This window comes from Chiloscyllium plagiosum, unplaced genomic scaffold (genome assembly GCF_037043375.1).
Source record: "Chiloscyllium plagiosum isolate Xiang-an unplaced genomic scaffold, Cpla_swu_hap1 HiC_scaffold_27, whole genome shotgun sequence".
Taxonomy (NCBI): Eukaryota; Metazoa; Chordata; class Chondrichthyes; order Orectolobiformes; family Hemiscylliidae; genus Chiloscyllium; species Chiloscyllium plagiosum.
The window spans coordinates 77,923,948-77,949,599 of NW_028270165.1; the positions used below are offsets into that span (position 1 = coordinate 77,923,948).

The window sequence follows — 25,652 nt, forward strand, 5'->3', positions numbered from 1 at the left end:
CAGGTACATAGTTCTTTGAAAGTTGCCTCACTGGTAGACAGGGTGGAAAAAAGGGCATTTAGCACACCTGCCTTCATTGTTCACACCACTGAATATAGCAGTTGGGATATCATGTTGAGGTTGTACAGGATGTTGGTGAGGCTGCTTTTAGAGTACTGAGTATGGTTCTGGTGGCCCTGTAATAGGAAGAATACTACTGGAGAGGGTTCAGTAAGATTTGGCAGGACGTTCCCAGGACTCGAGTGTTTGAGTTATAAGGAAAGGCTGGGACTTTTTTCACTGGAGCGTAGGATGTTGAGGGGTGACCTCATTGAGATTTATAAAATCATGAGGAGGGAGATAAGGTGAATAGTAAAGGGTTCTTTCTTACCATAGGGGAGCTCAAAACTAGGGGGAATTTTTTTTAAGGTGAAAGGACAGAGATTTAAAAGGAACCTGAGGGGCAACGTTTTGACAGAGGGTGGTTTGTGTGTGGAATGAACTTGCTGAGGAAGTGGTAGATGCAGGTACAGTTACAACATTTAAACACTATTTGGATGGGTACATGAATAGAAAGGTTTAGAGGGATATGGGCCAAATGCAGGCAAGTGGGACTAATTTAGTTTGGGAATCCTGGTCGGCATGGATGAGTTGGACCGAAGGGTCTGTTCCTGTGCTGTGTACCTCTATCACACTAAGAGGCAGAAGTGATCTTATTGAAACCAGTAGAATTCTGAAAGGGGCTTGACAGGATAGATGCAGATAAAATGCTCCTTTGTGGGGGGAGTCATGGAATTCAGACAATGTGGAAGCACGACATTCGGCCCATTGAGTCCACAATGGCCCTCCGAAGAGCATTTCACCCATTTTCACCCCCTTACCCTGTATTTCCCATGGCTAATCCACCCAAACCTGAACATCCCTGGACACTATGCGTAATTTAGTGTGACCAATTCATCCTCATCTGCTCATCCCTGGGTACTATGGGACAATTTAGCACAGAAGGTCAACCCTAACCTGTACATCCCTGGGCATCAAGGGACAATTTAGCATAGCCAGTTCACCCTCATCTACACATCCCTGGATACAATGGGCAATTTCCCATGGCCAAAGCACCCTAACCTGCACATCCCTGGACACTATGGGAATTTAGTACAACCAATCCATCTGAACCTGCACAACAGTGAACACTATGGGTAACTTAGCATAGCCAATCCACCCTAACCTGCATATCCCTGGGCACTATAGGTAATTTATCATATGGCCAAAGTTTAAAAATTACACAACACTAAGTCCAACAGATTTGTTTGGAAGCACTAGCTTTCGGAGCACTGCTCCTTCATCAGGTGGTTGTGGAGAATGAGATCACGATCACAGAATTTATAGTCAAAGGAGTACAGTGTCATGGAGATGTGATATATTAAACAATTTTAGATTAAATCTTTCATCTTTTAGAATGGGTGTCTGTGTTTTGGTATGTTAATCCCAGAACTTGTTTTAAATAACATTCTCAAGAATGTAATTTCAATGCAGAGCTTTTCTAATAGTAGGTGTGAATTCTGTCTGTGTCCCAATGTTGACTGACATTTTAGAATTATCCTGAGAAGGTAATTTAAAACAAGTTCTGGGATTAACATTGCAAGGAACAGAAACAAATTTTAAAAGGTGAAAGATTTAATCTAAAATTGTTTAGTGAATCACATCTCCATGACACTGGACTCGTTTGGATGTAAATTCTGTGATCATGACCTCATTCTCCACAACCACTCCAAAAGCTAGTGCTTCCAAATACATCTCCTGGACAATAACCTGGTGTTGTGATTTTTAATTTTGTCCATGGGAAACACACTGGTGCCTGTTGTTATTTTGTGATCTATTCCAAGTGAAATCCCTCCTCTGCGCAGGCACGGTTGAACAGTCTGTTTTTGTGCTTTGTGTGAGATCAGACTAGCAGCTTTTAAATCCTTATGTTAAGCAGCACAAGCAAACTGTAGGTCAGCAATCGTATTTCGAGAGTGGTATTTCTAGCCATGATAATCCTGAGTCAACAGAGAGAGGGGGAAAGAGGATATCACAGCTAAAGAGCATACAGAAAAGTTGTTATGCTTGTTCAGACAGTTGGTTCTGCATTCAGATGAGAGTGAATACTGCTTGAATCATAATTAAGGAGGAGAAAGTGAGGTCTGCAGATGCTGGAGATCAAAGTTGAAACTTTATTGCTGGAACAGCACAGCAGGTCAGGCAGCATCCAGGGAACAGGAGATTCGACGTTTCGGGCACAGGCCCTTCTTCAGGAATGAGCAGAGAGTGTTCAGTAGGAGAAGATAAAAGGTAGGGAGGAGGAAATGTGATAGGTGGAAAGAGGTCAAGGTGAGGGTGATAGGTCGGAGTAGGATGGAGGCGGAGAGGTCAAGAAGAAGACTGCAGGTCAGGAAGGCGGTGCCGGGCTGGAGGGATTCGGCTGAGACAAGGTGGGGGGAGGGGGGATGAAGAAACTGGTGGTCGACGGTGCCCTCCACCGCATCTCCTCCATTACCCGCTCCTCCGCCCTTGAGCCCCGCCCCTCCAACCGCCACCAGGACAGAACCCCACTGGTCCTCACCTACCACCCCACCAATCTCCATGTACAGCGCATCATCCGCCGTCACTTCCGCCACCTCCAAACAGACCCCAGCACCAAGGATATATTTCCCTCCCCTCCCCTATCAGCTTTCCGTAGAGACCACTCCCTCCGCGACTCCCTTGTCAGATCCACACCCCCCACCGACCCAACCTCCACTCCCGGCACCTTCCCTTGCAACCGCAGGAGGTGCAACACTTGCGCCCACACCTCCCCCCTCACTTCTCTCCAAGGCCCCAAAGGAAACTTCCATATCCGCCACAGATTCACCTGCACCTCCACCCACATCATCTACTGCATCCGCTGCAGCCGGTGTGGCCTCCTCTATATTGGGGAGACAGGCCGCCTACTTGCAGAGCGATTCAGAGAGCACCTCTGGGCCACCCGGACGAACCAACCCAACCACCCTGTAGCACAGCATTTCAACTCCCCCTCCCACTCCACCGAGGATATGCAGGTCATTGGACTCATCCACCGCCAAACCACAACAACCCGACGGTCGGAGGAGGAGTGTCTTATCTTCCGACTGGGAACCCTCCAACCACAGGGGATGAACTTGGACTTCACCAGTTTCTTCATCCCCCCTCCCCCCACCTTGTCTCAGCCGAATCCCTCCAGCCCGGCACCGCCTTCCTGACCTGCAGTCTTCTTCTTGACCTCTCCGCCTCCATCCTACTCCGACCTATCACCCTCACCTTGACCTCTTTCCACCTATCACATTTCCAACGCCCCTCCTCCCTACCTTTTATCTTCTCCTGCTGAACACTCTCTGCTCATTCCTGAAGAAGGGCCTGTGCCCGAAACGTCGAATCTCCTGTTCCCTGGATGCTGCCTGACCTGCTGTGCTGTTCCAGCAATAAAGTTTCAACCTGAATCATAATTAAACACTACACTGGAACACCTTAAATTCAACTAGGAGAAAGTGAGGACTGCAGATGCTGGAGAATCAGAGCTTAAAAATATGTTGCTGGAAAAGTGCAGCAGGTCAGGCAGCATCCAAGGAACAGGAGAATCGACGTTTCGGGCATAAACCCTTCTTCAGGAATCACCTTAAATTCTAGGAATGTTGAAGGGGCAAATCAAACAGTAACCTTGAAAAGATATGTTCTTCCATTTCTACCCTTGGGTAACCCAAATGAGACACTTTTACTGATAGCTCCATAATCATTTTCCTGCTGAATTGTTTTCTGGGCAAATTATTTCTGGTGGGAGAAATTCTGTACCTTGGAAAGGCGGGGAAACAAAAAAAAAGGCTGTTAAAAGCATTTTAACTGTGGAACCACAATCTCTTGTGGGAGCAGTGCATTTGTCCAAAAAACAGTTCTGAGGAATTCTAACTGTTGGACTGAAAGTAATTTCTCCACTGAACATTACACAGGCATTGAGAAAGCCTCTCGTTATAAAATGTGTTCCTGAGAAACACAGGAGGATTGAACTTGCTAACATGAACCAAACTTTGCAGAGGAAATTTCTCAGGATTGAAGAGGTTGATGGAAGTCAACAATTGTCAGATTATTTCATGAAAATAACAGCTTGTACAGGGAGATGACTGGGGATCCCAGAACACTGGCGTCTGTAATGATTTGTACAGAACATGGACAGTCTTTGATTAGTTTTGAAATGTTGCTTTGTGTATTTTAGTTGTTAACATTTATCTGTAGGAAGGCTTGGAATCTGCTAACTTAAAAAAAGTCAAGTTTTAGGGGGAAGGACAAATTGAAAATATGATTGTCTGAGGACATTCAGGTGGGAGTAGAGCTTAGAGTGATCCACTTGTAACCTGAGTGGGAGGTTTGGAATGGGGATAAGGTGGTGGGGAGAGGGAAGGGAAGGGGAATTTCCTCTTCCCCCACCTTATCCCAGTTACAATCTTACAACTCGACACTGCCCTCATGAACTGTCCTGCCTGACCATCTTCCTTCCCACCTATCTGCCCCACCCTGCTTTCCGACCTATCACCATTACTCCACCTTGGTCTACCTATCGTACTCTCAGCTATGTTGCCCCCAGCCCCACCACCCCCCTCCCATTTATCTCTCCACTTCCTCAGCTCAACCCTCATTCCTGATTAAGGGCTCTTGCCTGAAATGTTGCTCCTTGGATGCTGCCTGACCTGCTATGCTTTTCCATAAGCGCACGCTCGACTTTAAGGAGTGACTGGCCTATTCGTAGTCTTGTAAAATTGGTTCTGACTATGTAGAAACAGCTATAAAGCACAGAAACAAACCTGTCAGTCCAGGCTGACCAGATATCCTAAATTAATCTAGTGACTCATTTGCCAGCATTTGGCCCATATCCCGCTAAACTCTTCCTATTCATACACCCATCCAGATGTATTTTAAATGTTGTAATTGTACCAGCCTCCACCACTTCCTCCGGCAGCTCATTCCATACATACACCACCATCTGTGTGAAAAGGTTGCCCCTTGAATCCCTCTTAAATCTTTCCCCTCTCACCCTAAACCTATTCCCTCTAATTTTGGACTCACCCTCCCTACATACAAAAGTTGAGCAGCCAGACAAAGTGCAAAAGGAATAAAATGTCGAGTCACAGAGAGAAGTAAAAATTGTAGCTCTGCCCTTGTTTTTTCCTCCAAATAGGCATTTGGACTCTTAAAATCAGTCAAGAACGGCAGCGTATCCGCAGAGCATAGTGCGCGTGCTCGGCGGTGTCAGCAAATCACTGCACAAACTCCTCATTGTCGCAGAGAAGGCGCGTGACCCTCTTCCGATGGACCAATAGAAGAACGTGGAGGACCGGAAGGAGACTGGTCCTCCTTCCAATCAGAATGCCCCATTCTCTGAATGCGGAAGTTTGACCATGAGCTTCTGAAGCTGAAGCTGCTGCTAATCTCTTTTTGAATCAAGATTGAGCTTCACCCCAGACAACAACTTCCTACCTCTGTCCAACATCTGTGAGTACGGCACTCTATTTTTCTCACCCCCTTTCCTTTTTTTTTTATTTTGGGCTTCAGCAACAGACAGGAAAGGGAGTGAATCCTGGGTGGGGACAGATTCTGGAAAAGTTGAACCATGTCTATGTCGCAATTGGCAAAATAGACAGGAAGGAGGCTGGAAGAACACAGCAAGCCAGGCAGCATCAGGAGGTGCAGAAGTAAACTTTTTGGGTGTAACCCTTCTTCAAGGACTGGGATGTGTGTGAGCTGCAGGTAAAGGAGGTGCTGGGGGCAGGGTGGTGAAGTGGGGATAGGTGATGACCGGTAGAGGGCATGACCTGGTTGGTCAGTGGGAGGAAAGAATATGGTTGGTGGCAGGGAGAAATGGAAGGGAGGAGGAGGGTGGAGGGCCTGGGAAGGGAGTTAGGAGATCGGAAGGGAGGTTATTTGAAATTGGAGAAGTCAAAGTTGAGTTCTCTGTGCTGTAGGCTGCACAGGCGGAAGATGAAGTGTTGTTCCTCCAATTTGCGGTTTGATTCATTGTGGCAATGGACAAGACCAAAGGTGGTCATGTCAGAAAGGGAGTGGGAAAGGGAAATAAAATGGGTGGTGACTGGGAGGTCTGGTCAGCCTCTGTCGACCTAGCTGTGATGGTCAGCGAACCATTTCCAAGTTTAGGCTTGGTCTCCCCCATGTAGATAAGACCACAATTGGCAAACACATGGCAAATGCAGTACCACAAATGTGCAGGTACAGCCTTTGATGTGAAAAAAAGCAGGATAGAGTTGTATTGTTTAAATGGTGATATATTGGGATGAGGAGAAAGTGAGAACTGCAAATGCTGGAGATCAGAGTCAAAAAGTTTGGCAGTGGAAAAGCACAGCAGGTCAAGCAGCATCCGAGGAGCAGGAAAGTTGACATTTCGGGCATGGGCCCTTGTTCAGGAATGATGTGTGGATGTACAAAGGGACTTCAGCGTCCTTCTGCACCAGTCACTGCCAGTTGTCAGACAGGTGCAGCAAGCAATCAGCAAGGCAAGTGGTATATTAGGAAGAGGAATTGAGTTCAGAAATGGGAATGTCTTCCTGCAGTTAGGGGGTCATTGAATGTATTCAAGGCTGAATTCATCTGATTTTTGAACAACAAAGGAGTGAGTGATTATGGGGGAAAGCGAGAAAATAGTTTTAAGACCAGTATAAAACATTACAGAGTCATACAGCACAGAAACAGACCCTTCAGTCCAACTAGTCTGTGCTGACTTGTTCTCAAACGAAACCTGTCCCACCTGCCAGTTTTTGGCCCATGTCCCTCTGAACCTTCCCTATTCATGTACTTATCCAAATGTCTTTTAAATGTTGTAACTGTACCTGCATTCTCTGGGCATTCATTCCACACACACCAGTCTCAAAAAAAGCTCATCTTTTTTTTTAAATATATTTTGAAATCTTTTTAAAATCTTTCTCCTCTCATCTTAAAAATTTGCTCCCTAATCTTTAGACCCCCACACAAAGGAAACAGCACCTGCTATTCTACCTCATCTATACCCCTCATGGTTTTTAAACCTGTTTCAGGTCACCTCTCAACCTCCTGTGCTCCAGTGAAAAAGTCTCAGCCATCCACCTAGATGTAAGTGTATTCATATCCAGTTATGATCTGTTCAATGCTGGTGCAGGCTTGAAAGACCAAATGAACTACTCTTGCTCCCAATTCTCTCACTGTGTCCAGGACAGCAAGAGCCCATAAGACATAGGAGCAGAAATTAGGCCATTCAGCCCATAAGGTCTTTTCTTACTATTTGGGCGTGGCTGATCAGTTTCTCAAACCCGTTGTCCAGCTTTCTCCCCATAACCCTCAATCTCCTTGATATTCAAGAACCAGTCTAGCTCAGTCTTAAATATCCTCAGTGACCTGGCCTCCACAGCATTCGTTGGCAATGGATTCCACGGATTCACCACTCTCTACCTGAAGAAGTTCATCCTTCTCTCTATTCTGAAAGGTCTTCCCTTTACTCTAAGGCTGTGCCCTCAGGTCCTAGTCTCTCCTGCCAATGGAAGCATCTTCCCAACATCCACCCTGTCCAGGCTGTTCAGATTCTGTATGTTTCTATTAGATCCCCCCCAAGTGTGGGCCTGTTAATTAGCATGAACCAGACCCTTCAGGATGAGGTACAGCAGGGATAAGGTTCAACAAAGTGAGAATGGAGGGGGAGTGTGTCGGATGGAGATTTTCAGCTTCCAGGGAATAAGAGAGTTCACTCTAAATTAGAATTGATTGGATGGGCCAGTGGGCCGAGGACTGGCAGATGGAGTTTAATTTAGAGATATGAGAGGTTTGCATTTTGATCCAGCAATCCAGGCAGGACCAATACAGTTAAGGGGAGTATTGCAGAACAAAGAGACCTTGGAGTTCAGGTTCATAGTTCCTTGAAAGTGGAGTCGCAGGTAGATAGGACAGTGAAGAAGGCATTTCCTATGCTTTCCTTCATTAGTCAGAGCATTGAGAATAGGAGTTGGGAGATCATGTTGGAGGGTTTGTGCTACAGGGAGAGGCTGAATAGGCCAGGAATAATTTTCCCTGGAGCACCGGGAGGCTGAGGGGTGACCTTATCGAAGTTTTAAAGGGCATGAATCAGGTGAATACCCAAAGTCTTTTTCCCAGGGTGGGGGTGTCCGAGCTCGAGGGGCATAGGTTTAAGGTGAGGTTTAAGGGGAAAGGGACCTGAGGGGCAACGTTATCACACAGACAGTGGTGCGTGATGGAATGAGCTGCCAGAGGAAGTGGTGGAGGCTGGTACAATGGTCACATTTAAATGGCATCGGGATGGGTCCATGAATAGGAAGGGTTTAGAGGGATATGGGCCAAATGCCAGCAAATGGAACTAGATTAATTTTGGATATCTGATCAGCATGGATGAGTTGGGCCGAAGGGTCTGTTTCCATGCTGGTGCTTGCACACCACTCTACAGACCTCCCAGACTGCCCCACTGCCAATTCTAACTAATCAGATCTTATGTCTTATTTGAATTTGAATCACAACCCTGAAAAGAAAGCATGTTTAATTTGAGACTAATGAATCAGTTTAAATGCAACTTTAAAGTAACATTTCAGCCTCGGGTACAAAATGATTCCGTGCTTAAGATAAAAAGCAGGAGTCTGCTCCCAGCTTAAAATTATTCTAAACCTAACATTGAAGAGATTCTGACACAGTATGTCAGGAAGCCATTTTATAGTCAAAAGTTTGCCCTCCGTGCTAAGACGCCATTTTGTAAAACAATTGTATCAGAGATGTGAGCTCTGCAATGTTACCTTATGACATCTCCCACTTAATTTAGACTGGTACTACTTTATAGGAACTTATCTCGCCAGCAGACACCTAACTTGGCTGGATTTGTTTTTCCCACCTGACGTATAGCTCAAGGCCTGTAGGAGTGATCAGTCAAGCACGCACAGATCTGTCAATTCAGTTTTCTCCCTTATGAATTATTGTCTTCTACTGTTATGTTGTTTGTAACCTTTTGTATAAAGGAAGCATGTTTGAGACAGTACAGCAAAGTAGCCTGCCAGGGGTCTTGAAGACTGATATCCTACTCTCCTGGGTTAATAGAACCCAGTTAGTTTAGCTTCTCAGTATCAGTGTTATGTTGTATCAGTGATGCTATTGGTAAATGACTAAAATTAAACTAAACTGTCTGTAACAGGTTTCTTTTATTCCAGACTCCCAAAGAGTACAATCTCCGGGACGAACCAAGAGGGACTTGCAGGTTGAATTCCCTGGGTCATCTCAAATCTGTACTTTTATAAACTTTGATAAGGTTGTTAGGGGCATGGATAGGCTGAATACCCAAGGTCTTTTCCACAAGGTAGGGGAGTCCAGAACGAGAGGGGAATAGGTTTAAGGAGAGTAGGGAAAGGGACCTGAGAGGCAACGCATGTCTGGAAAGAGCTGCCAGAGGAAGTGCGGAGGCTGGTACAATGACAATATTTAAAAGGCACCTGGATGAGTACATGAATAGAGGGATATGGGCCAAATGCTGGCAAAAGGAACTCAATAATTTGGGATATCTGGTCAGTACAACGACTTGGACTAACAGCTTGTTTCCACGATGTATGACTCTATCGTCTTTGGTGAAAGCAGAAGTGTGGTTGTGAAGACTTTCCAAGATGTTTTGCCCCTACTGGGAGCAGAATAAGTTGCAATGAAATCTCTCATTTGTGAGACAGCAACTGAGGTGGAAAGTGGGAATTCATTGCACTGTGGGGATGAAGCACTCCTCTATCCAGTCATTTCTGCTGGTGGATTAGACTAGGCCTCAAAATTAGGGGGAGTAGATTTAGGACAGAGATGAGGAGGAATTGCTTTTCCTGGAGAGTAGTGAATCTATGGAATTCTCTGCCAAAGGAAGCAGTAGAGGCAGCTTCATGAAGTATATTCAAGGCACAGTTGGATGGGTTTTGCATGATTGGGATAATGCAGCAAGGAGGAGCTTCAATGAATGGCAGAGTAGGCTGGACGGGCCAAATGGCCTTTTCCTGCTTCTATTACTATGAAATTATAAGCCTGCATTTCCTATGGCTAACCCACCTAACCTGTGCATCCCTGAACGCTGTGGGCAATTTAGCATGGCCAATGTAAATCAAGACCAGTGAGCAATGTAGTGATGTGGAAAATGAATATCAGAGAATGATAGAAAGGAACAAGGAGAGTAAATAAACCAGCAATCAAAACTGGATTCTAAGGATCACAAAAATTGAAACTAAAAACTGTGTGTCTGAATGTGTGCTGCATTGAAACAAAAGTGAGTGGATTGACTGCACACATTGAAGAGAATAATTATGATCTGAAACTCCTTACAGAGACATGGCTTCAGGATGACAAGGATTGGATCCTGAATATTGAGGGGATAGTCAAAGGGGAAGCTAGGTAAAGGTAGAGGGTTGGCACTGCTAATCAAAGCACTGATCACAGGGTAGTGAAAAGTTATCAAATAGACATAGAAATATTTAGCAAGGAAATAGACCTTGCTAAACACACACGCAAGTCCATGGGGGTGATTTTGTACTTGCAGCCTGATGTTTGCAGATACATTCTACTTTGCTCAAAAACTGCACAATCTGTAGGCAGTCAATACATAATATATTTTGTAAATTCCACTTTGATAATGGGCCCACTACTTTTTGTCATTTATATAAATGATTTGGATGTGAGCATAAGAGGTATGATTAGATTAGATTAGATTACTTAAGTGTGGAAACAGGCCCTTCAGCCCAACAAGTCCACACTGACCCGCCGAAGCGCAACCCACCCAGATCTATTCCCCTACATTTACCCCATTCACCTAACACTACGGGCAATTTAGCATGGCCAATTCACCTAACCTGCACATCTTTGGATTGTGGGAGGAAACCAGAGCACCCAGAGGAAACCCACGCAGACATGGGGAGAGCGTGCAAACTCCGACAGTCGCCTGAGATGGGAATTGAACCTGGGGTCTCTGGCGCTGTGAGGCAGCAGTACTAACCACCGTGCCACCGTGCCACCCAAAATACTATACTAACTAGTAAATTTGGTGATGACACCAAAATTGGAGGTGTAGTGGATAGCAAAGAAGGTTACCTCAGATTATGATGGGATCTTGATCAGATAAGCCAATGGGCTGACAAGTGGCAACTGGAGTTTAATTTAGATACACGTGAGATGCTGCTTTTTGGGAAAGCAAATCTTAGCAGGACTTATACACTTAATGGTAAGGTCCAAGAGACCTTGGAATACAGGTTCATAGCTCCTTGAAAGTGGAGTCACAGGTAGATAGGATAGTGAAGAAGGCGTTTGGTATGCTTTCCTTTATTGGTCAGAGTATCAAGTACGGGAGTTGGGAGGACATGTTGCGGCTGTACAGGACATTGGTTAGGCACAGTTGGAATATTGCGTGCAATTCTGGTCTCCTTCCTATCGGAAAGATGTAAAACTTGGAAGGGTTCAGAAAAGATTTACAAGGATGTTGCCGGGGTTAGAGGATTTGAGCTATAGGGAGAGGACGAATAGGCAAGGACTGTTCCCTGGAGTGTCGGAGGCTGAGGGGTGACCTTATAGAGGTTTATAAAATCATGAGGGGCGTGGATATGATAAATAGGCAAAGTCTTTTCCCTGGGATCGGGGAGTCCAGAACTAGAGGGCATAGGTTTCAGGTGAGAGGGAAAAGATATAAAAGAGACGTAAGGGGCAATGTTTTCACGGAGAGGGTGGTACTGTAAGGAATGAGCTGCCAGAGGAAGTGGTGGAGGCTGGTACTATTGCAACATTTAAGAGGCAACTGGGGGGATATGGGCCATGTACTGGCAGGTGGGACTAGATTGGGATATCTGATCAGTCCCTTTGGGTAACTCTTCATCCTTGGAGAGAGAGAGAGACAGAGAGGGAAAGGTGGGGTGAAATCTGTTTACTTGAAGCAACCAGAGTGAATCAAGGGAGAGAGCAGACTCTGCAAACTCAGGTATTTGTCTTAATTACCCAGGAGGGACGGAAGGATAGAGATTGGGAAGGAAGTGGAGTAGATCTCTTTTCTGTTTTTACTTTATCTTTTCTTTTATACCCTGGACTGACATTGACTTTTATAGTCTCTTTTTACAGAGTATTTGAAGATCTGAAGACGGAAGTTTCAAAATCAACAGGTGAAGGACTGAGGCCTGTAACCGTAGACTCTCCTGCTCCTCTGAGCAGCTGCCTGACCTGCTGTGCTTTTCCAGCGCCGCACTTTTCAACTCTGGCTCTCCAGTGTCTGTAGACCTCGCTTTGACATCAATGTCTGACAGTCACTCAATCCATCGGGACCTCAACGGTTTTCAACTATGATTCAGTGAGAAGGAGCAAAGCATTTTGGTTCCTGTTTCAGTACGATTTCAGCATCCGTGGGACTGGATGAGAGAGCGCACTGTGTGGAGCCTGAAACGGTTATACAGCTTGAAATGAGGAATTCACGCCGGGGAGGGATTCTACACGTGTTCGTGTGCGGCTGAAGCTTCGGCCATGGAAAAACCTGAGGAATCCTGCCCCATGGAGAAACCATGGAAGTGTGGCGACTGCGGGAAAGGCTTCTGTGCCCCGTCTGTCCTGGAGACTCATCGGCGCAGTCACACCGGGGAGAGGCCATTCTCCTGCCCCGAGTGCGGGAAGGGCTTCAGCAATTCATCCCACCTGCTGGCCCACCAGCGGATCCACACGGGGGAGAGGCCCTTCAGCTGCCCCGAGTGCGGGAAGGCCTTCAGCAATTCTTCTGCCCTGCTAAGGCACCAGCGTGTCCACACGGGGGAGAGGCCATTCCCCTGCCCCGAGTGCGGGAAGGCCTTCAGCAATTCCTCCGCCCTCCTGACCCACCAGCGGGTACACACCGGGGAGAGGCCTTTCAGCTGTCCCGAGTGCGCGAAGGGCTTTACCCAGGCCTCCACCCTGCTGATACACTGGCGAGTCCACACGGGGGAGAGGCCCTTTAGCTGCCCGGAGTGTGGGAAGGGCTTTACGCAGGCCTTTGCCCTGCTGACACACCAGCGGGTCCACTCAGGGGAGAGGCCCTTCAGCTGCCCCGAGTGCAGGAAGGGATTTACACAGACCTCTGCACTCTTGAGGCACCGGCGCGTTCACACGGGGGAGAGGCCCTTTAGCTGCCCTGAGTGCGGGAAGGGCTTTACCCAGTCCTCTCACCTGCGGAGGCACCAGCGGGTTCATGTGCCATTGCAGGGAAACTGAAGGAGGTACGGCCGAGTGCCACAATCAACTGGACTATCAACTCAGTTCCAGGGAGCCCCAGGTTTGAATTTGTTCAGAATGTAACAATAAAACCATTTTCTGGGCAGGTGGGGGGTGGTGGTGGGAGAAAACCCCCATCTGATTCACTCATGTCCTTTTTAGGGAAGGAAACTGCCGTAGTGGGAAAGGATTCACTCAGTCAACCTAGCTGCATCCTTTATCCGGTCTTGCCTGCACGTGAGTCCAGACACAGCAGTGTGGTTGACTCTACACTGCCCGCCTGCTCCCACACCCCACCTGCAAATGCGCAGAGAGAAACTTACTTGGAGACAAGGTATGGGTTGAAATTGCTGAGTGAGGCAGTACTTCCTCCAGGTTATGACTGCACAAAGGATCCAATTATAAAGGGACAACTCTGTGCTGACCAATAGCAAAGAAAGTGAGGTGGGGTGGGTGTGTGTGTGCGCGCGCTTTGACAGTTGCTTTTTTTTTACACCTTTTGCTGGGGGGATCTGAAGCTGTAACAAAGTTGGGTCGCAATAAAGGTTACCTGAACTTACTGCCGGACTCAGACTCCAAGAAGTTTTTGTTTTAAAACTGCTCATTTCTTTCAGCTTCCTGCACTGTTTCCAGTGTCGTGGATCAGATGGAGCAGTGAATGAGTAGATAATTTCGTTAGAAATTGTAAATTTTTCAGGAGTGCAGGTACTGCATCGTTTCATCGGCAGCTTACTGGCAGCACCGGGAGGTATGGGCTGTGTTTACTAGAGACGAGGTGAAGGTGCTGGTGTTGGTTAGACAAAGTTAAAAATCACACAACATCAGGTTATAGTCCAACAAGTTTATTTGGAACCACTAGCTTTTGGAGAGCTGCTCCTTCGTCGGGTAGCTGTGGTGCAGGATCATAAGACAGATTTTATAGCAAAAGATCACAGTATTATGCAACATAAAATATTACATGGATTGACTGTCTGCAGTTTGTGCGCTTTTTGAGCAAAATTGAATGTATCTGCAAATATAATTTTGCAAATGCAAATTATACGTCCTTATATGTGGAAGTGGGTGTAAGACAGTGTGCGCGCATGCTTGGTAAAGTGAGTGTGATGGAGTATAAGCCTGTGAGAGGGAGTGTTTGGGGGCGGGGGGGGGGGGTGTCTGAGAGAGAACGTGCGTATGAGCAAGGTATAGATAAAAGCAAGGGGTTGTATTTTGCTAAAATAAGTGCAGGCAGGACTTGTACAGTTAATGTTAGGGCCCTGGGTTGTGTCGTAGAACAAAGGGATATGGGGAGGTTCATTGAAAGTTGCATCACAGGTTGGGAGGTTGGCTAAGAAGGCATTCAGCAAACTTACCTTAATTGTTCACACCATTTGAGTAGAGGAGTTGGGACATCATGTTTAGGTTGTACAGGATGTTGATGAGGCCAGTTTTAGAGTACTGAGAACAGTTCTGGTGGCCCTGTAATAGGAAGAATTCTATTAGAGAGGGTTCAGTAAAGATTTACCATTCTCTTCGCTGTCTGCAGAAACGGTGTGAATCATTCTTCCAATGGACCAATGAGAGGCCAGGGAGGACCGCAAGGAGCCTGGTCCTCCTGCCAATCAGAGTCCCCCTATTGACTGAATGTGGAAGGTGGACCATGAACTACTTACACTGCTGCTCCTCTCTCTCTGCACGAAGATTGACCTCCACCCCAGACGACAACTTCCTTCCTCTATCCACCATCTGTGAGTATAGTACTTTCTCACCCCCTTTTCCATTTATGTTTCATTCTGGGGTTCAATTGTTGACTTGCAGCAACTGAAAAGAAAGGTGGTGTATCCAGGGAGGGGACAGAGTCAGGAAATGTTGGTCTAGGTCTGTGCCTCAATTAGCAAACACATGGCAAATGCAGTACCACAGTGTGAAGTTGTAGCCTTTGTTGTGGAAAAAAAGAACTGGTCAAGGTGGCATACAGCATGCTTTCCATCATTGGATGGAGTATTGAGTACAAGAGTTGGCAGGTCACGTAGTATAAGATTTTGGTTCGGCCACATTTGGAATACTGCGTACAATTCCGGTCGCCAGATTTCCAAAAGGATGTGGATGCTTTGGAGAGGGTGCAAAAGGGTTTGACTCTGTAACTGTTCTGTACTGATCTTAAAACTACTTTCTCGCCTTCCCCATAAACATCCACTTCATTGTTGTTCTAAAATCGGATGAACTCAGCCTTGGGTATATTCAATGTCCCCCTAACTGCAGGAAGACATCCCCACTTCTAAACTCAATTCCTCTTGCTAATACACCACTTGTCTTGCTCATTGCCTACTGCACTTATCTGACAACTGGCACAGAAGGACACTGACACCCCTTCGTACATCCACACATCGTTCCTGATGAAGGGCTCGTGCCAGAAACTTTGACTCTTCTGCTCCTAGGATGCTGCTTGACCTGCTGTGCTTTTCCAGCACCACACTTTTTGACTCTGGTTTCCAGTCTTCACTTTGTCCACACCCAAATATATCACCATTTAAACAATACACCTCCTTTCTGCTTTTTTTTCCACAGCAAAGGCTATAACTTCACATTGGGGTACTGTATTTGCTAAATATGGTCTTCTCTACATTAGGGAGACAGATCATAAACTTGGGGAACGGTTCACAGAGCATCCCAGCAGGATCCGCAGAGGCCGACTGGACCTCCCAGTCACCACCCATTTTAATTCCCTTCCCACTCCCTTTCTGACATGACTATCTTTGACCACTTCCACAACGAACCAAACCACAAATTGGAGGAACAACACCACATCTTCCACCCAGGCAGCCTACAGCTCGGAGGACTCAACATTGAGTTCTCCAATTTCAAATTACCTCCCTTCCCATCCCCCAACTCCCTTCCCAGCCCTCCACCTCCTTTCCACTCCTCCCTGCCATCAACTAGATTTCTTCCTCCCATTGACTAACCAGGTCATACCCTCTATCTGTCTCCACCTATCCCCACTTCACCACCCTGCCCCCAGCACACCCTTGTTCTGCAGCTCTCCCTACACCCACACCAGTCCTGAACAAGGGTTACATCCGAAATGTCGACTTCTCCATCTCCTGATGCTGCCTGTCTATTTTGCCAATTGAGACACAGACCTGGACCAAATTTTCCTGAGGCTGTTCCCCACCCTGGATTCACTCCTTTTCCTTTCAGTTGCTCCAAGTCAACAATTGAACCCCAGAATGAAACATAGATGGAAAAGGGGGCGAGAAAAGAGTGTGCTATACTCTCAGATGTTGGACAGAGGAAGGAAGTCGCAGTCTGGGGTGAAGCTCAATTTTCAGACAGAGAGAGGAGCAGGAGCTTCAGAAGCTCATGGTTCAACTTCCACATTCAGACAATAGGGGAGGACAATTGGCAAGAGGACAAGTTTCCTTCCTGTCCTCCAGTGCTCCTTATTGGTCCATCAAAAGTAGATCTTGCCCCTTTCTGCCAACAGCGAGGAACATGCCCAATGTTTTGGTGACACAGGCGAACATGCCCCCTACTTGTTGATATCGAGGAGTGTATACAGTATGTTCTGTGGCGATGCTCTTGTTACTGACAGATTTTAAGTGTCCAAATACCAATCGGAGAAAAAAGGGTAGAGCCACAAATCTCTTTCCCCATGTGGCTTGACATTTTGTTGCTTTTGCATTAGTCTGCCTGCTCAACGTTTTTGTCTTTTCCCCAGTGTAGGGATGAAGTTCAGAACTAGAGGGCATAGGTTTAGGGTGACAGCAGAAAAATAAAAGGTACTTAAGGGGCAACTTCTCCGTGCAGAGCAAGGGGTGGTGTGTGTATGGAATGATCTGCCAGAGGAAGTGGTGGAGGCTGGTGTAATTGAGAGTGTTTCAAAGGCATCTGGATGGGTATATGAATAGGAAGGGTTCAGAGGGATACAAGCCAAGTGCTGGCAATTTGGGACTAGATTAATTTAGGATATCTGGTCAGCATGGATGGGAGGATGGAAAGGTCTGTTTCCATGCCGCACATCTGCGACTCTAAATAGCTGAGTATACTTCCACAAATAACAAACTATGCCCATGTTAACAAGGGTTAGTACATCGAACAATTCTTCCGCCGCCTTCGCGCCTACTTCTTCAACCAGGATTCTCGCCCACCCTCCTGCCTCCAACACACCCCATCCACCTGGACACCCCGTGCTGGCCTCTTACCTGCCCTCGATCTCTTCATAAGCCAACTGCTGCTGCGACATTAACCGCCTCAACCTCTCCACCCCTCTCACCCACTCCAACCTCTCACCCTCGGAATGTGCAGCCCTCCACTCCCTCCGTTCCAACCCCAACCTCACTTTTAAACCGGTAGATAAGGGAGGCGCAGTAGTAGTTTGGCGCACCGACCTTTACACCGCTGGCCAAACACCTACTGCCCCCTTGACCATGACCCCACCTCCCACCACCAAACCATCATCTCCCAGACCATCCATAACCTCATCACCTCAAGGGATCTCCCATCCACCGCCTCCAACCTCATAGTCCCACAACCCCGCACTGCCCGTTTCTACCTCCTGCCCAAAATCCACAAACCTGACTGCTCCGGCCAACTCATTGTCTCAGCCTGCTCCTGCCCCACCGAACTCATCTCTGCATACCTCGACACGGTCCTGTCCCCCTTAGTCCAAGAACTCCCCACCTATGTTCGAGACACCACCCACGCCCTTCACCTCCTCCATGATTTTCGCTTCCCCGGTCCCCAAAGCCTTATCTTCACCATGGACATCCAGTCCCTGTACACCTCCAAGCCCCAGCACGAAGGACTCAAAGCCCTCTGCTTCTTCCTTTCCCGCCGTACTAACCAGTACCCTTCCACAGACACCCTACTTCGACTGACTGAACTGGTCCTCGCTCTGAACAACTTCTCTTTCCAATCCTCCCACTTCCTCCAAACCAAAGGAGTAGCCATAGGCACCCGCATTGGCCCCAGCTATGCCTGCCTCTTCATAGGATATGTGGAACAGTCCATCTTCCGCAGCTACACTGGCACCACCCAACCTTTCCTCCGCTACATCGATGACTCTATCAGCGCTGCCTTGTGCTCCCACGAGGAGGTTGAACAGTTCATCCACTTTACCAACACCTTCCACCCAGACCTCAAATTTACCTGGACCGTCTCAGACTCCTCCCTCCCCTTCCTAGACCTCTCCATTTCTATCTCTGGCGACCGAATCAACACGACATTTACTATAAACCGACCAATTCCCACAGCTACCTAGACTACACCTCCTCCCACCCTGCCCCCTGTAAAAACGCCATTCCATATTCCCAATTCCTTCGTCTCCGCTGCATCTGCTCCCAGGAAGACCAGTTTCAATACCAAACAACCCAGATGGCCTCCTTCTTCAAGGACCGCAATTTCCCCCCCCGACGTGGTCGACGATGCCCTCCACCGCATCTCTTCCACTTCCTACTCCTCCGCCCTTGAGCCCCGCCCCTCCAGACGCCACCAGGACAGAACCCCACTGGTCCTCACCTACCACCGCACCAATCTCCATATACATCGTATCATTCGTCGTCATTTCTGCCACCTCCAAACGGACTCTATCACCAGGGATATATTTCCCTCCCCTCCCCTATCAGTGTTCCGAAAAGACCACTCCCTCCACGACTCCCTCGTCAGGTCCATGAGTTCCCAAGCAGGCCCTTAACCCCATCCGCCTCCAGAATGCTCACCGGCTCCTGCCTGCTGTACAGCTGGCCGGTGTGGCCGTGACACAGCAGCTGCGCCAGGAAGGCGGCGGTGCCCAGTGACGGGTGTCTGCCCCGGGCCGCACGGCGCCATTTTCCTAACGGCCGCCCTCCCGCCGCTTCCCCGCTCGAGCGACTTCTCCTCCCAACCGCCTTCGCCCCCACGTGACGTCAGCTCGGGGTTGGGCGGGGCCGGGGAGCCTCACCGTCAGCAAGCAACAGCCACCTCGCGCTACAACTGCTCATTCACAAAAACAAACTCTCCTGTCTCGCTCTGCAGCTGCAGGGGGGACACTGCCACGTTTCGAGTAGCCCTGTCTACATTGTGAAAGCTCACGGCTTAATGTAAAGAGATATTCCGACATAATAACGAAACATAGTCATATCTAAGGGGGGAAATCTGCATTTTAAAGAGATATGGACATTTTAACTAGCTATTTCTGCAAATAAATAGACTTAACTAGACAAAAGTATATTTCAAAGGGATGTGAGCACATTCAAAGGGATATCTTAATATGTAAAGTGCCGCAGACCTATCTAAATGAATCTATATTTCGAAGAGACGTTGCCCTAGTTACAAGCAGAAATATCCTTTTAAGAGACAGGCAGGTCTAAAGGAGTAAATATACATTGTCGAGAGGCAAAATTGCGCTTAGAGGAACGTAAGACTTTTAAAGGGCTTAGCTACATGTAAAGGGGTATTTTTCTATTTAAAAACATACATTGAAATCTAAAGAGACTTGGTCGTAATTAAAAGTACGGGGTAATATTTAAAAAGCATGACCATGTTGGAAATAGTGCAGACACTTTTAAAAAGGGGGTTGAGCTGGGGGTAAGATTATTTAATTTTTAAGAAATATGCAAGTTGTTGCGATTTGGAATGATCTTGAAGGGATGATGGAACCAGTAAATGGCAAAGGTACTTGCAGAATTCTTGAAAAGGAAATTATTCCAGATATATGTGGATACAGGGAAATACTTCATCAAAACAGCCATTACAAATTTGATGGATCAAACAATCTCCTTTTGAGAGATATAAATGGGAGCATCAATATTCAAGTAGAAATTCCAATTTTTGTTCTCCTCCCAAAGTCACTGACTTGTCAGGGTACAATGCAAATAGTACAATTTTCTTAGAAAAGCTCTGCATTTAAATTACATTCTTGAGAAGGTAATTTATAGATTAGGGTGTAGGTTAGGGTGGATTGACCATGCTAAATTACCCATAGTGCCCAGGGATGTGCAGGTAAGGATGGATTGGCCTTTGCTATAAATTAGATTAGATTCCCTACAGTATGGAAACAGGCCCATTGGCCCAACAAGTTATCCACCCAGACCTACATTTACCCCTGACTAATGCACCTAACACTATGGTCAATTTAGCGTGACCAATTCACCCGGCCTGCACATCTTTGAATTGCGGGAAGAAACCAGATCACCCGGAGGAAACCCACACAGACACGGAGAATGTGCAAACTCCACACGGACAGTCGCACAAGGCTGGAATCGAACCCGGGTCACTGGCATTGTGAGGCAGCAGTGCTAACCACTGAATCATCATGCCACCCCCTCTCAATGAGATCACCCCTCAACAAAAGTGGTCTAAGCAAGGTCCAGTACAGCCACAACAAGACCTTCCAACTCCTCTCAATGTTCTGACCAATAAATGGAAGCATACTGAATGCCTTCTTCACTATCATGTCCACCTGAGACTCCACTTTCACGGAACTATGACCTCCTGTGCTCCAGTGAAAAAGGTCCCTGCCTCTCCTTATAATGCAAATCCTACAGTCCTGGCAACATCCTGGTAAATCTTTACTGAACCCTCTCTAATAGTATTCTTCCTATAATAGGGCCACCAGAACCGGACTCAGTACTCTGCAAGTCACCTTACCAACATCCTGTACAACCTCAGCATGATGTCCCAACTCCTATACTCAATGGTGTGAACAGTGAAGGCAATGGTGCTAAATGCCTTCTTAACCACTCTGTCTCCCAGTGATGCAACTTTCAAAGAACCTTGTACCTGAACACTCCCATGTCTCTGTTCTACAACATGACCCAGAGCCTGACCACTATCTGTACAAGGTAAAAACAATGACTGCAGATGCTGGAAACCAGATTCTGGATTAGAGTGATGCTGGAAAAGCACAGCAGTTCAGGCAGCATCCGAGGATGCTGCCTGAACTGTGCTTTTCCAGCACCACTCTAATCCACTACCTGTACAAGTCCTGCTCTTCCTTCTTTTAGCAAAACGCAACCCCTTGCTTTATTCATACCTCTCTCATGGACAATTCTTTCTCAGAGTCACACATATACAGATCCCAACACACACACACACGCTTATACTCCATCACACTCACTTTACCAAGCATGCAAACACTCTTCCGTGCACACTCATGCAAACTGAGACGTCACCTATTTCTTTTTTAGAAAACCTTAAGTCATCATGAGAACGAAACTTAAAAGATGTTCTGGGATTTACAGATTAATGAACTGAAAACTGCAACCCATTCTAAACGATGAAAGACTTAACAGCAATCTAGGTTTGTTCAAAGTTTGTGAGAAGATTTGTAGCTCAGGTACTCGTTGTGGTTCTGTTCGCCAAGCTGGGAATTTGTGTTGCAGATGTTTCGTCCCCTGTCTAGGTGACATCCTCAGTACTTGGAAGCCTCCTGTGAAGCGCTTCTGTGATGTTTCCTCCGGCATTTATAGTGATTTGTATCTGCCGCTTCCGGTTGTCAGTTCCAGCTGTCCGCTGTAGTGGCCGGTATATATTGGGTCCAGGTCGATGTCTTATTGATTGAATCTGTGGATGAGTGCCATGCCTCTAGGAATTCCCTGGCTGTTCTCTGTTTGGCTTGTCCTATAATAGTAGTGTTGTCCCAGTCGAACTCATGTTGCTTGTCATCTGAGTGTGTGGCTACTAAGGATAGCTGGTTGTGTCGTTTCATGGCTAGTTGGTGTTCATGGATGTGGATCATTAGCTGTCTTCCTGTTTGTCCTATGTAGTGTTTTGTGCAGTCCTTGCATGGGATTTTGTACACTACATTGGTTTTGCTCATGCTGGGTATCGGGTCCTTCGTCCTGGTGAGGTATTGTCTGAGAGTGGCTGTTGGTTTGTGTGCTGTTATGACAGCCAGACTACTGCGACCACTAGGACCCCATCCCAAGGAAAAGACCATGTCTATTTACCCTATCCATGCCCCTCATGATTTTCTAAGTCCATAATGTCACCCCCTCAGACTCTGGCACGATGGGCAAAAGAGCCCCATCCTATCCTTCCTCACCCAGGTAATTAAGACACATACCAGAGTTTGCAGAGTCTGCTCCCTCCCTGGGTTCACTCCAGTTGCTACAAGTGAACAGATTTCGCCCCCTCCCCTCCCCTCTCTCTCTCTCTCTCTCTCTCTCTCCCAGAACATAGCAAGCCAGGCAGCATCAGGAGGTGGAGAAGTCGATGTTTCGGGTGTAATCCTTATTGAAGACTGGAGGTGGGTGTAGGGAGTGATACAGATAAAGATAATTTTAAAACCCCCACCATAGGGAAAGGATACCCGCCGTTCACCTCATCTAGATTAGATTTAGATTAGGTTACAGTGTGGAAACAGGCCATTCGGCCCAACAAGTCCACACCGACCCGCCGAAGCGCAACCCACCCAGACCCCTAAATTTACCCCTTACCTAACACTACGGGCAATTTAGTATGGCCAATTCACCTGACCCTGCACATCTTTGGACTGTGGGAGGAAACCGGAGCACCCGGAGGAAACCACGCAGACACGGGGAGAACGTGCAAACTCCACACAGTCAGTCGCCTGAGGTGGGAATTGAACCCGGGTCTCTGGCGCTGTGAGGCAGCAGTGCTAACCACTCTGCCACCGTGCCGCCCACATGGTTTATTACGGTCACCTCTGAATCTCTTGTGCTCCAGTGAAAAAGAGTGTGGTGCTCAACTTTTGTATGTCGTTTCCCCTTGTTGAGAGAGTGTCCCCGTGAGCTGACTGTGGGAACCAATTACGCAGAATGAAGAAACATTACACTATTCGCAGCAGTGGGGGGGGGACAGTTTCCTGACTGTGGTCATACTTTCAATTGTTCATCAGAAACACAGATCCAAAAGGACATCAAAACTGCAGAGAAGTCGTGAAAATGTGGGGATTGAGGGAAGGGATTCCATTCCCTGTCGGCACTGGAGATTCATCAGCTCAGTCGCAGAGGGGAGAGGCCGTTCTTGAAAAATTATTACATTATTTCCTATTGACAAAAACACATTCACACTGCCTGGTTACCTTGAACTTAGACAAGTGCCTTTTCACAATATCTTTAATTATAGCTTTGAACATTTTCCCTATGACTTATGTTAAGGTAAATGGTCTGCAGTTTCCTGTTCTCTGGCTCCCTTTAGGAGTTTAACAACCTAAAGAAACCTTCCCTGAAACTAATGAGATTTGGAAAATTAAAACCAATACATTAACTATTTCACTAGCCAATTTTTCTTTAAGAGTCTAGGATGAAATCCTTCCAGTACCTGGGACTTGTCAACTCATAGTTCCAACAGTTTAGTCAGTACTACATCCCTGGTAATTGTAATTTTCTTCAGTTCCTCCCTCCCTTTCCTGATTTACAGCTAGTTCTAGGGTGTTACTTATATCCTCTCGAGTGAAGACAGATTCAAGCTCTTTTCAATTCATCTGCCATTTCTTTATCCTCTGTTACTGAATCCCCAGACTCATTTTTCACAAAACCAACATTTATTTTGTTAACTTCTTTTTAAAAAAAGCTGACGAAACTTCCCAACCAGTTTTTTTATTTTTGGCTAACCTTCTAACCCTAATTGCTGTGCTCCGGCCTGCATTATTTTTGATGTTTTGCCCCAGCTGTCACACTCTAGCATCAATCTGTCTGCTTATTCTATTGAACTGACCTTGGTTAAGTGTTGCAAAACACACAAGGGCAAATCTTTCCTCTCCAGAAAGTCTTAGTACTTAACATGATAAAATTCAGTGTGATATATTGTTCATTAAAACTTTACTAAGCACACACTACAGATTCAAAATCCCACAATGACACCCAGTTTTGTTATGATCTTTAATTCTGAAGAGAAATCTGAATACCTAGTGATTAACTAGAAAAATGACCAATTAATTGGAGTAACTTAGCAGAATAACATGTAAGGCCTTTAATGTAAATCTAATTTCTTTACTTCCCTGCAAGAGCTCCCACAAATCTTGACATGAATATTTCATTCACTTCCTGGGAATACTCCAAGACATGCAACATCTCTCTAGGATTCACTTGAATCCTTCTCAGGTTTCCAAGTATTCCTGGTCATTTTATCAGGATGTCTCCATTACCTTTTTGGCTAAGTGAACTTCCAGTTTTCATTTGGAACTTCAAAGGTTTAGACTGATCAGTTGGAATGTTGGTTGGAAACACCCTGATTCCTCATGGCCTTCTGTACTTTTAGTCGAGTGCCTGAGTAACTAAGCTGCTGCTGAACACAAACTGCTTTCTGCCAGCAATGCAAACTCCACAATAGGTTGTTTGAGTGTTCTCACCATCTGGAGTAATGATGGGGGCAATCTCACTCCACTTCCCGCTCCTCCGCCCTTGAGCCCCGCCCCTCCAACCGCCACCAGGACAGAACCCCACTGGTCCTCACCTACCACCCCACCAATCTCCATGTACAGCGCATCATCCGCCGTCACTTCCGCCACCTCCAAACAGACCCCAGCACCAAGGATATATTTCCCTCCCCTCCCCTATCAGCTTTCCGTAGAGACCACTCCCTCCGCGACTCCCTTGTCAGATCCACACCCCCCACCGACCCAACCTCCACTCCCAGCACCTTCCCTTGCAACCGCAGGAGGTGCAACACTTGCGCCCACACCTCCCCCCTCACTTCTCTCCAAGGCCCCAAAGGAAACTTCCATATCCGCCACAGATTCACCTGCACCTCCACCCACATCATCTACTGCATCTGCTGCAGCCGGTGTGGCCTCCTCTATATTGGGGAGACAGGCCGCCTACTTGCGGAGCGATTCAGAGAGCACCTCTGGGCCACCCGGACGAACCAACCCAACCACCCTGTAGCACAGCATTTCAACTCCCCCTCCCACTCCACCGAGGATATGCAGGTCATTGGACTCATCCACCGCCAAACCACAACAACGCGACGGTCGGAGGAGGAGTGTCTTATCTTCCGACTGGGAACTCTCCAACCACAGGGGATGAACTTGGACTTCACCAGTTTCTTCACCCCCCCTCCCCCCACCTTGTCTCAGCCGAATCCCTCCAGCCCGGCACCGCCTTCCTGACCTGCAGTCTTCTTCTTGACCTCTCCGCCTCCATCCTACTCCGACCTATCACCCTCACCTTGACCTCTTTCCACCTATCACATTTCCAACGCCCCTCCTCCAAGTCCCTCCTCCCTACCTTTTATCTTCTCCTGCTGAACACTCTCTGCTCATTCCTGAAGAAGGGCCTGTGCCCGAAACGTCGAATCTCCTGTTCCCTGGATGCTGCCTGACCTGCTGTGCTGTTCCAGCAATAAAGTTTCAACTTTGATCTCCAGCATCTGCAGACCTCACTTTCTCCTGGGGGCAATCTCAGTCAAGAAAGCACAACAACACCTCTTTCCCTCAGGATGCTTATGAAATTCAGCATGTCCATAATGACCCTCACCAACTTTTACAGATGCGC

The 25,652-nt window shown here is 47.0% G+C and overlaps 1 protein-coding gene across 1 annotated transcript in view; it reads left to right on the plus strand.

Moving 5' to 3' along the window:
* LOC122543653 (uncharacterized) overlaps nucleotides 1-25,652 on the plus strand; it is a 109,747-nt gene that overhangs the window by 79,648 nt on the left and 4,447 nt on the right. The window contains exons 6-7 of the mRNA XM_087975427.1: nucleotides 2,311-2,326; nucleotides 12,675-13,209. Of these exons, the coding sequence (XP_087831553.1) occupies nucleotides 2,311-2,326; nucleotides 12,675-13,209 (551 nt within the window). The remainder of the gene's footprint in view (nucleotides 1-2,310; nucleotides 2,327-12,674; nucleotides 13,210-25,652) is intronic.